Here is a 13,278-nt window from a genome sequence, read left to right as displayed (position 1 = left end):
CAGTCAAAGGCTTTGCTGATGTGTAGAGTAACAACATTACCTTCATCAAACAATTCCTAAAGTGGGATCCCACTGGTAGATGGCATAGCAGAATTGGTCTTCAATAGTTCTGACTTTGCGAAAGCCATCCTGATGGTCACTGAAGAAAGAAAACAGTTCAAAATGTTAAAGAATGTCATTGTTAATAGCTGTTACCATTACTTGAGAAGTGTTAGAAGTGAGTACAGTAGGACAATATGTAGCAGAGTTTGAAGGGTTGCCTTTCTTTGAAATGGACCACACCGGAGCATGCTTCTTAATGTTAGAGTGTGTCCCCATAGACAGTGAGAGATTAAACAGTTAGTAACATTATGTTCTTTAAAATATTTCAGAATGTCAAACATTCCTTTCATATCTAAAAGGAAAGAATGTTTTACTTTTATTGATTGTGTTTTTCTATTCCATATACAATATTTTCCATGTAAAATAGCAGAGGAAGAATGTTTATCAGTTATTGAAAACAAATTAACTCTTCAAATTCCTAATTTCATTGGCAAAACTGCCAGTTCAGCTCAGCTCTTTGTAAATGATACAAAGTATGATAAGTTAATCTTTTACAATGACAGTTTATTCGTCTTAACAAAAAGAAAATTAGCTTCCATTGCAACTTGTTTTATGTGAGTTAAGAATCTTTCATCTATTACAGAATAATGCATATGCAAGGTAGAGACATTCTTATTTCCAATGAGTTCAAGTGAAATGTAGATTAGGTTTCAGTTATCACACATACTAGATATCATATACAGGTTAGATATTAAATAAATACTAATATCAGTGTCAAGCTTCGGGATGTAAGGAAATGGAAAGATCAGTGGGTCAAAACATCTCACTTTTGAGTAAAATAGAAATTGATTCAATGAGTATGATATAAATGTTTAAAAGTATACATTAGATATTATACAGAGATATCCCCCCCCCCCCGAAATCTATGAAACAAAACTTGTTTAATATGTCTCTGCATATAGCATTTTCTTAATTTGATACAGAGTAAGAGATTATATATTTGATCAGTCATTTTATTTTACTAAAATTTTCTTGAACTCCATGGTGAAATGAATCCTAACGCTAACCATTACAGGTTTTGAACTCAGACCTAAGGGGACTAATTACTGCTAACTGTAATCATTTTCTATAGTTTCACTATGTTCACACTGAATGTTTATTAAAAGCAGTTATCACAGTTATGACAAAACTTATTAATTCTCACAATATATTTTTAAAACTTGACAATTCTTTTTAATGTAATTCCTGTAAATCTGCATAGATTTAATTAACAAATTGAAAATAACTTCTGGTCACTTTCTCTGGTGCCAAAAGATTCTAATTTCACCTATAGTTATTGTGAAATGTGAAGATATACCACTTAATGTCAGGTATGAAGCCAGTGTCTATTAAGGGATGCCATAAAAGGCATAAAACACAATATTAAAATTCTTGATTTACTTACATACATACATACATACATACGTATATATATATTCTTTCTTGTATTTCCTTCTCAAACTGGCCAGAAAGCAAAATTGTCAAATTGTAATCTCAGCATTTTGAAGATTGATTTCATTTTATTAACTGCAAAATTTTACTGTTGATAAAATTTTTGCTTTTTAAAAATACATGAAATAGTAAAGATACTGGGAGATTATGTAAAAAGAAATATGATTTATATTAAAGAATGTATTTATCAATTTTCATTTAATATTTACTTTTACTGTTATCTTTATTTAAAAAATCAATATATTTTTTTAAAAGAGAAAATAACACTGTTCATACAGCTTCCTGTTATTCTGAATGTGTTTATTTTTTTATATATTATATCTTATAAAAAAATCTAGTATTTAATTATTTGTATGGATATTCCTAAGATATTAATTCACTGCAGTTGATGGGATTTTTTTTATTGATTTTCTAATACTTATTAATGCTGTTGGTATCAGGGATAACAAAATTATGTAACACATCTTACCATAAAGGAATTAATATTTCTGTATAAATATATATATATATATAGCTTTGCTTTAAAATAATTTTTGTCCTAAAACCATACAGGAGAGAGGGCATACATATTTGATAACTAATTTTAATCTAAATGCAGCTTAACATGTCTGGTGAAGTTAATGACACATGCTTGCTGGTCACATATCAAGTCTATACTTTTGAATCATTAACTCTAAGTATATATACATATATATTTGTTATCTACTGAGGGAAGATGTGAAGCCATAATTGCACCTTAACTGAGTGAGACCTATCCGATATTCCCTCAAAGTTGTGCATGAGCATGATTACACAGTCACTATATTAGTATCATGCAACATCAAAATGTTGCTGTACATTTTAATTTATGACCTTGTTTTGATAAACTGTGTGGAAGTTTGAATGCTATACACTAGTTTTGAATTTAAAATATTTTTGCTCAAAATATCAAAAGTTCTGCTCAGAGGTAACATTGGACTTGTTTATAACAAAATTGTATTTGTTCAGTTGTTAGACCCCTATACATTCTTAAGTCTTTGATGTCCAAATTATTTTAGACTGAGACTTAATATATCAATATCTAAAGAGTCATAGGCTTGTATTATTTTGGGTAACTGTCAGTGCATTGGACAAAATGCTTAGCGGTATTTCTTACGGCTCTTTACATTCTGAGTTCAAATCCAACTGAGGTCAACTTTGCCTTTCTTCCCCTGGAGATAAATAAAGTATCAGTCAAGAACTATAATCAAGGTAAAAGGCTTACTTCTCCCCTCAAAATTGCTAGCTTTATGCCAAAAATTATAAAGAATTATTTGGGGAAGAATATAGAAATACTATTTTATTGTTTTCAGCTAGTTGGCAGTAACCATACTGAGCCATGTAAATAAAATTTACTGGCACTATCTTTACTTTCTCAATGAAAATAAAATCATTTCACAAAAAAAAAAAAATAGGTGCCTGTATATTATTAAAATATATTATATAGATGCAATCTAGTGGACATTGTGAATAATTTCTTTTGTAGTAAGTTCCACTTTTTATATGTGCATTTAAGGCACATATCTCATTGCTATGCAACATTACAGATCCAAACATTAGGGAATAGTAGCTCCATGATCTTTCCCAACCTGTTTATACTTTCAGAACAATTGACACCCTGCTAATTACATCTCTTAGGTAATAAAAGCTATCAATTACTTCTAGTGAGCCATCAAGGTATTTAAGAGAATTTCGTTAAGAAAATAAGACATATAATTTTAAAATTTAGAAGCTGAAATATTTTTTAACAAACTAATTCTTCCTTTCATTTTCTTTGCAATTCCAGAAACTGAATACTGCTTTGCATTACGCATCTTCATCAGGTCTGAAAAATTGTGTTGAGGTAAGGTTTTAATTTAAAATTTTCTTTGGAATATCTCATTTTTATCCTTATGCATCTGACGGCCTGAGTTGGCCAAATTTCATGGTCTAAGTCATTTCTTATTTAGAGTTACTGCCCCGCTAGACATAGTTGAGGGGCTACATCTTGCTTCTATATGTTATTTTAGCACTGTTTGTTCACAATGGCTGAATGGATTAACACCAACCATTTACAGAGTGTTCTAGGTGCGTTTCATTGTGACACCAGCGGTACTAGTACTAAAGATGTCATTTCTATCTCCTGCATTGTCTCCATTCATTTATCATTGTCATCATCACCATTATCATCATTTAATGTCCATATTACATGCTGCATGGTTCAGATGGTTTGACAGGATACATTGGGTCCAAGGACTGCATTGTGATCCAGTATCTTCTTTGGCATGGTTTGTATGGTTAGATACCCTTTCTAATGTCAACCACTTCACAGGGTGTACTGGGTACTCCTTTCATTGTACCAGTACTAGTGACATCACCATACAGCTTACAAGCCTAAGATTCCCTTTGACTGAGTGGAGCTACAATAGAAAGGGAGATTTCTTTATGCCAGGAGATGAAGGAATAAAGGATGAGAGAAGGGACCACAACAGGACTGGTTTCTTGCTGTAGAGAAGCTACATAGCTACTCACATTATAGAAGAGAAGGTGGGACATACCAAGGTGGAGCTGAAAAGGAATAAAAATTGTAGGATAAGGTGTCAGGGTGAACCCTGAAGATACAAGATCAGTAGAAGTGAGTGTGGGTAGGTTGGGATTGTGTTAGTATAAGAGAAAGATGGTTAGTAATGGTGAAGGGGCGAATGTTAAGGAAGAACAAGTGTTGAGGGATAATAAGTAGAGAAGATGAAGAAAAGTAGGTGACGACTGTAGAAATTGAATAGGGTTGAGGGCTGGATGTAGTGAATGGTTGATAAGGTTTCTCTGCATGTGTGTAGTGTGTATGATTAAATTGAATTAAACACTGAAGTTAATTACTCAGAACTGTTATTCACATGAAGACCATCAATTAAATAGAGAAGAAAATATTAGCAACTGATTGAAATACTTGTTTTGAAATGCAGTGAGGAGAGATCATTGTCTTAGTGCCCATTATTGTGTTAATCCTTTTGGTAAAGTTGTGGGCAAAAATTGTAGATATGTTTTGATATTATTAGACCTCATTAGTTAAATTAGTGCTAATATATTTAATGAAGTGAGCATTGAAAGTCTAATTAGAAATAATTAAGTCAGTGAAGAGGAGACAACATATATCTTAATTACTAATGTTATTTGGATCATTTTGGAAAATGTGGAGGATAATTCCAGATCTGTTTTGGTCTTGCTTAATGTAATCAGCAAACTGGACTTGCCAAAGTAGTAATTGGAGAATTGCTAAATAGGTATGAGCGTGCATATATATAAATATGTACATGCTTATGTATATTCATATACATGTATGTACAGAGCTGGGCCTAAGTCTGTTAATCATTAACAAAGTTAACATTTTCATTTACGATTTAGCTTTAAGTTAACTTTGAAAATCATTATTGGGCTAATTAATTTCTGTTACACTTAGCTTCCATTAACTCAAGTCCATTAACCTAAAAATTTCATAAAAACCAGTAAACATTTAAAAGTGACTATTGTTTTCAGATTGTGTTAGCATATTTAATATTGTATACGTTATTCTTTCAACCCTGATATAAATGACTTGTAGAACCTTGTTTGGCCCTGCCTGGATTTGAAACCAAATCCACCCACTTATTGCTTGCAAAGACAGCTGGAAATTCCTTTGTCCTGTCAAGAGGGAACAGTGATTTATGTGTTTCCACTTGATCCGTGACCTCACTGAGGTGGATGTCAACAGAGAAAATATTGACTTCCATAAAGTGGAAAAAATAAATGGAAGGAAAAAAGTTGGTAAATATTTAGGTGTGAATGCAAATAGCTGTTACGTGGTAACAGGGTATGCTAGAAATAGCAGCCAAATCTTTTCTTTTCTGGAAAAGGCACCGTTTACATGTGATTTTGATGTCACATTCATTGAAAGCATGCAAAATAACCTGGAAAACACCGCAAAACAAAACTCTCTTGGTAGGAAACTTCTAGGTCCCCACCTTCCCTCCCACCTTTCTTTTCTAGAAAAAATGGCTTACAGCAGGTTTGAAGGTCAGATACTTTGAATGCACGTGAATAAACCTTGGAAAAAAATTATTCCACACCAAGGTACGAAATATTTACCGAATGAATAAAATCTTGTACCTATTATACCTGTATTTTAATTCATTCAAATTAATGTACCTCATACTGATAAGTGGAAAATTTTTTGCTGGTTGCCATCTGGAATAATTTTAGTAACAAATCAAACAGGTAAGGTGCATTATGAATTTCAATTTTAATGTTTTTCCATAATATTATTGCTTTTACACCTGTTAATTAAATTTACTTACCCATAAAAGTCAAATTTACTCGTTAAGGTCAGTTAAAATTACATAACTATAAACCAGTGGTATATAAAGCACCCACTGACAAAATTTCCAATCTGTATGTAAAAAATTTACGAAGTTACAAGAAAATATTGTGGACACCTCTCTTGAACCTGAATAATTCAAAATAATGTGAACAAATAAGCATTACACTTGACAGATTAATATGAACACTAAATATGTTTTCAGGTGTTCTTTTTTTTTCTCACACACACACATAACATGGCCTCGCTCGGTTGGGACTACACGTGTGTTACTTTGACATCATCATTCCATTAAATTTGTTTATGGGGAGAAAAATATTGAAAAATAAATGTGTGTATAAGAACGAAGTGTGGAGGGAGGTTTTGGGATGTGCTAGAAATAATAGCCAGATCTCCCTTAAATCACATTTTTCTCTGGAATTTTTAACAATTTTTTTTTAAACCAAAAATGTTTCTCTCGCGGGTTTTAAGTGCATAGTGAAAAAAATGGCAAAAATTGTTTTGGACTGGGGTGGTGAGGGGGTGGCAGGAGTGAAAAAAAACAATTTTTCGAAATTTTTTTCTTTTTTCTTGTGAAAAAATGCCTCCCTTCATTCTGAAGACTTTGGTGAAAAACATTAGGAAAATATACCTGTCAAAATGGAGAAATTCCAACTTATGTGGACCATCTGATCCAAAATGCTGTCTTCCTCCTCCTGCCCACTTCCAAAAGTTTTGCCCCAAAATTTCTTTGTAATTGTTATCTACACCGTTTGAAAGGTATTTGTTTAAAATTTCATTAAAAAATACCTATTTTCCAGAAAGTTATGAGGGGGAAAATGTCGGGTCCTGTGAATTTTCCAAAATTCCTCTTCCCAGTCCCTTGAAAAAATTTTTCAAAGTCTTTACATACACTCAGTGTACAGGATATAAGTGATTATTTGTTGATCCATTTTTCTGGAAGCTTTGAGGCAACAAAGTCAGTGGGATATTAAACTGTAGTTATGCCTTTTTACAATAAAAGTTATCATTAACAGATTAACATTAACTTCCATTACATTTTCAAAGAATTAATGGATTAACAATTAATGAAGTTAACTTTTTGGTTAATGGATTAATGATTAATGAAGTTAACATTTTGATTAACGGTACCCACTTCTGTGTATATATTTTTGATACTGAAAGTAGAGTATCAGAATTTATTAAGCTAAAGTCCAAAATTTTATTACCCTAAGTTTCATGTCTCCAGTTGAACAATAAAACTGGTAATCATTAAAAGGAGTATTCAGAAAGCGAAAACAAAAGCAAAATGAAAATGAAAACATGTTTTGGCTGCCTGTGTAAAAAGACATTTATATAGGCAGATAGATAGAAATATTTGATTGTTTGTGTCGAAACAAAACACAGAAAGAAAGCAATGATATATTGTCTGCATATATATAAATTAATAAGCAAGTAAGAAAATGAATAGCAGTGAAATTCAATGCTGTTAACAGCAGCTCAAGCCATTCTCAGAATGTCAATCAGCTCAAATCCTGCAACATCGATAAAAAAACTACAGAAAGCTTAGCAAAAATGGTGATTCTGGAATGCATTTGAAATTTGGATTTTCATTCATAAAATCCTGTAAGGTGATCAAAGTCAGCTTGCAACATGGCACAGATGGAATACTTAAACGGAAAACAAAAGATAAAATTGGAAACAGTCAGAAATTTCTTCACCATCTGCATATTTCTTTGGAAGATGTGCTTTTTCAAAACTATCTAGCAACCTTTTTGATTTATGTAAACATATACTGAGGATGTTGATACGAGGATTCACGATGTTCTTGTTCTGCTGTAATATATACAGCGGTCGAGGGATCATGGGTTCGAATCTCAGACTGGGCGATGTGTGTGTTTATGAGAGAAACACCTAGGCTCTACGGGGCTCCGGCAGAAGGTAATGGCGGACTTCTGCTGACTCTTTCGCCACAACTTTCTCTCACTCTTTCCTCCTGCATCTTGCAGCTCACCTGCGACGGACCAGCATCATGCCTAGGTGGGGAACCTATACGCCAAGGAAACTGGCCCAATGAGCCAGGCGTGGCTCGAGAAGGAACAAACAAACAAGCATATATATTCAGTTCTATATTTAAGAGATGAGGAATTATGCACATTATTTACATTTGACAGATATTTGTCCTCATCTTGTTTGTTGTTAAAATGTTTCAGCTGATATACCCTCCAGCTTTCTTCAGGTGTCTTGGGGAAATTGCAAACCTGGGCTCTCATTCCTTAGGTATTATTATTATTATTATTGTTCAGGTCACTGCTTGGAATCGAACTCGGAATCTTGGGTTAGTAGCCTACACTCTTAACCACTATGCCATAGGCCTATGAGCATATGGCATAGTGGTTAAGAGTGTAACTCTAGTTTGTTTCATCATTTTTCTCAGCATATACAAATCAAATGGTTTTTCACCTCAAATAACAGAAAGCAGTCAGTATATTTTTCCCATACCTGCCTGCTCTGACAAGCATGCAATGTTATGCAACTGTGCTGTTATCTAACATCCAGTTTAATATCCAGTGTGAAACCAATTGGAAAGATCAGCCCCAGTTGATATATAATACTGTACACTTTGACTAATACGCACACATACGTATGCATATCTGTGTATGTGTGTGTGTTGGGAGAGAGAGAGTTATAGATAGATATGTACATATAAATATGCATAGTTTGGATGGTGTTTATAAGAACACACATAATTGACATTCACACACACCACTTATAACAAGCTTCCATATAGTTTTTGTTTCTCAACTCCACTGACAAGTCCCAAGTCTACAGTAAAAGGACACTTACCCGAGATGCCACATTGTACAACTGAAATCAAAACCATGTGGTTGCAAAAAAAACAACCTTGTAATCACATAGCCATGCCTGCACCTGTCATGAGTATGCTGGTGGGGATGTAGGCTGTATCCAGATCATGACTCCTGGATATCTCTTCTGCCACACTTTGTCCAACCCACACCTTCTTCAGTGATTCAGTTCCTCAAAGCGAAGTCATCTTGGATCGTGTAACTACTTTGGTACAAGACATCAATTGTACAGAGGATAAGTTATGCCTTCTAAAGTTCACTTTTGTTCCTTGTTGATTAGATCCAGACAGAAAGCTTTTCAGTTGGTTTTAATATTACTTTTAGGGCTCTGGTCCTTCTTTCCTTGAATTTGGGAGCTGTTCCATGAAATCATAGGCAAATTTTCCCACAGCTGCTCCCTTGCTTTTACCTCTATAGTAAATGACTTTGACTTGTAGGCCAGATTCTCTCATGTTGTTGGCTAAACTTGTGTGCTTCTAAGTACACTAGTGTCATGTGAAGGAGAATGGATGAAACCTAAATTGTTAGGTTTCATCCATTCTTCTTCACATGACACTCTGAATTTAATCAGAATCACTTGTTTAATGAAAGTGAGTGGAGCACATTATCCAACCTCATATCACTCTTGTTAATGATTTGTGTGTAATTTTTCCATTCTAGAATGTCTGCCATGCATTCCCAGTCATCTACTCCATCCACTATCTTCTGATGATTTGTTGTTGGATGTCTTCCTTACAACTACTTAACTATGAACTAATGGTCTTACATAGTATTTGCTGTCTGGAAAACTAAAGTAATAAGTTTATGGTTTGTTACAATGTCCTTATCACAAGTGTTTGGTTGTTGTTATGAATCTTAGTTTCACTGCCACTATCTCTATTAGTAAAACATTGGCGTTATTTTCAGTAAAAGTAATGTAAATATGTTAGACATTTTCTGAATATGTTATATATGCCAAAAGAAATTGTGGTTTTTACAATTTTTGGCAGTACAGGAGGTAGTTTAGTACATATCTTCTATCTACAAATATCATAGTAGTTTAAGATTCTAGCTTATTGCTTCAAGGTATATGTAACATAAATATTGATTGAATTTTTCTGAATTGGGTATATTTAATGGTTAGATAGTGAAGATTTCCAACAACAAAATTTAGCAAAATTTGTTTATTGATATAACCTTCTTTCTGTTTTTGTTTTTTACTTTGAAGACAACACATACTTATCGCTTTCATCTGGTTTTAAATCATTCTATTAGTAGTAATGAATAAAGTTATCATGGTTAGTAATATTGATTTTCTTCTTCATTTGGTTACAAAGATTTTCTTTCAAGTAACTCTTTGTTTTTTTTCTAAGTATTTCTTTCCTTTTTTCGAAAATGATTTATTAAAGTCATTTTCAGCTCACTTTTGTTTTCATTGTGAAGTTCATTTCTTCAAATTTTTAATTGGATACATTTTATTATTATTAGTATTTTAACAGAAAAGATTATCAGTCTCACTCAAATTTAAGTTTTTACATTTAGTTGTGCAAAATTCCTGGAGCAGGAGGGACATTTGTTAATTCTCTTTCAGGCCTTCATTTAAATGTAGTTTAGCCACTTGGAATAATAATAGAGTTTTTGTTTTATCTCAAAATATGAAAAGAAGACATTGCAGCTGTCTCAGGAAATATAAAAAAATGAGTCTAAAGAAACCAGTTGATGCTTTGCATCATGCAAGCCATGTATGTCAATTGTTTAAACCTACCATAAAATGTCTATTAGTTCTTACTAATGTCCATTCTTCCAGTTAATCTTTTACATTTTTTAATAATACTTTCACTCTAATCTGTATCATCAGCTCTTCAGCAAAGCAAATTTTGCTCTCAGCTGATAGTTCAATAACTTTGTCCTGTCGAAGTAATTTGAACATAGCATGTAGTTCCATTCACTCGTTTTATATATGATGTTATATCTACATTTAAGTCACAAGAGCATAGAATCTAGTCCTATACTTCCTGCAGAAAGAAAAACATAAATTTGAGTGGTAGCTATGGTGAACATTACTACTACTACTTTATCTTTTACTTGTAATGTTTAATGCATTGAAATGTTATCATGCTAGTGTACCTCCTTGAAGGATTTGGCTAAGTCTGCTACTTATTCTATTCATCCCTTTTGTCAAGCCGCTTACTTATAGTGATGTAAACAAACCAACACTGATTATCAAGTGATGGGGGAGGGAACAAACATAAAGACATAGATATGCACATACCTACCATATATATATATATATATTATATATATATATATACAAATTGAGATAGGAGTTGGCAGCTAAGTTCCTGCCGTTTTTTTTAATTTAAATTTTTTAAAAGGCTTAATAAGAAATAACAACTAATTAATCAATTATGTATTCACCCTTGTTGTTTACAACTTCTTCCCAATGTTCAACAAGATTTTCAATACCTCATTGGTAGAAAGCATCCGATTTCGACTCAAAAAATTGATCCAACCAAGCTCTCAATTTTGCATCAGTATTGAATGAAACTCGGTGCATAGCATTTGAAAGAGATCGAAAGAGGTGGAAATCCATTGGTGCCAAATCAGGAGAGTATGGCAGCACTTCCCAGCCATGCATTTGAATGGCTTCCTTGGTCATATTGGCGATATGAGGGCGGGCGTTGTCATGCAGCAGCAGAACTCCATGCTGCTGATTAGGTCTTTTCTCTTGAATAGCCGTGTTGAGTTGTTCCATCTGTTGAACATAGATTTCCACATTGACCGTTTGGTTCCATTCAAGGAATTCGTAATGGATAATCCCTTCCCAGTCCCACCATACGCACAACATCATTTTACGTGGATGAAGATCTTTCACGTGCAGTGTCGCTTGTTTACTGGTTCTAAGCCATTCCTTATGCTGCTTCATATTGATGTACAGGCACCATTTTTCATAGCCAGTAACAATTCAGTAAAGAAATCATTACTTGTGTCCATGAGATGAGCAGTGACAAGCAAGCAAATTAGCGGAGATTATGGCTCGTTGATTTCTGTTGTTGTCACTTAAAGCATGCGGAACCCATGCTGCATACTTCTGAATCTTTCCCATTGAGTGAAGATGCTTCTCTATAGAAGTGTCAGAACATTCCATTTTCTCCGCCAGTTCCCTTGTCGCTTGACGAGAAATATGATGAAAAAGTTGATTTAATCGCTCTTCATCGAACTCAACTGGACAGCCAGAATGAGGTGTGTCTTGGAGGTCAAAATTTCCATTTCTGAACTTGGCATACCAATCACAAGCGGTTCTTTCAGCTATGGCACCCTTTCCATACACAGCACAAATGTCACGAGCAGCTTTTGTGGCCTTAGAATCTTGATTAAAAACAAAAAGAAGGAGGTGTCGAAAATGCTCGTTTTTCTTAACTTGACATTCCATTTTATTGATCTAAAAATAAACAAAAATTAACTAGAAAAAATACAAAATAAATTCCAAAATGATTCAAAAATAGAATTCTCAAAAAAAGCAGCAGGAACTTAGTTGTCAATCCAATATATATATCTTTGAAAAAATGAATAGAAATGGCTTTTCTGCATTTTTCCACCTTAATAATTAGATGTTTGTAAGTTTACAAAAGGTGATTTTGATAGGAGTTTATCACTTAAAAGCAGTTTTCAAACTGATATTTTAGAGTTTGCTATTGACTGTTTAAATAGGGGAGTGTTTATACACACACACACAACAGGCTTCCACACAGTTTCCATTTACCGAATTCACTACTATAGCTATCCTGGGGCTATAGTAGAAGACATTTACCCAAGGTGCTATGCAGTGGGACTGAATCCCAAATCACATAATTGCAAATCAAGTTTCTTAACCACTTAGCCATGGCTTGTTCCATCATCTTATATTTTTGACTTGATTAGTAGAACGATGAAAGCATTAGTCAAGATACCTTGTGGTATATATTCTACTTCTGTACATTTTAGCTTCAAATTCCTAAAAGGTCAACTTTGTTTTTTCATCCTTCCAGGACTGATAAAATCAGGTACTGGTCAAGTTGTGAAGCTTGTATTAGAAATTGTTTTAGTTTAAAGCATCTTTTACTTCTTATATTTGGACACAATGTCACAAATATGCAATGAGATATGCAAATCAGTTGAACTGACCTGGATATATTACTGATATTTATTAATGGATCTCTATCATTTTTAGTGAAGGTTCTCACCATTTAATCAGTAACATGAACTACCCATTGTATTAGCATGTGAGTGGCTGAATATTCCTCAGAGTAAACCTATAATGTAATTCTCAGAAAGAGCCAGCATGTGTGTGTGTGTGACAAGGCTGGTGTTTTGAAGTGCAGGTATAATTGAGTTGATGAGCTTTCAAACATTTTCTCTCTCCCTGATTTCATTGGGTCAGCTGAGGCTACACTAGAAGGTATCCATGATGCCACACAGTAGGACTGAACCTAGGATCAGAGGATTGTGAAGGCAACTTCTTTACTGCTCAGCCATGTCTACACATATATTAATGATACTAATTTTGTTAGTACCAGAATTATGAAACACAAA

General features: G+C 33.6%; 1 protein-coding gene across 6 annotated transcripts in view; it reads left to right on the top strand.

The window, feature by feature from the left end:
* The window catches only part of LOC115223791 (ankyrin repeat and IBR domain-containing protein 1), a 312,949-nt gene that overhangs the window by 175,241 nt on the left and 124,430 nt on the right, over positions 1–13,278 (top strand). For all 6 annotated transcript variants that reach the window (XM_036515478.1, XM_036515472.1, XM_029794458.2 and 3 more), the window contains one exon: positions 3,338–3,394. In XM_036515478.1, the coding sequence (XP_036371371.1) occupies positions 3,338–3,394 (57 nt within the window). The remainder of the gene's footprint in view (positions 1–3,337; positions 3,395–13,278) is intronic.

The sequence above is a fragment of the Octopus sinensis genome, linkage group LG2 (genome assembly GCF_006345805.1).
Source record: "Octopus sinensis linkage group LG2, ASM634580v1, whole genome shotgun sequence".
Lineage (NCBI taxonomy): Eukaryota > Metazoa > Mollusca > Cephalopoda > Octopoda > Octopodidae > Octopus > Octopus sinensis.
The sequence above is the reverse complement of the archived record's forward strand: the minus strand, read 5'-3'. Positions and strand labels throughout refer to the sequence as shown.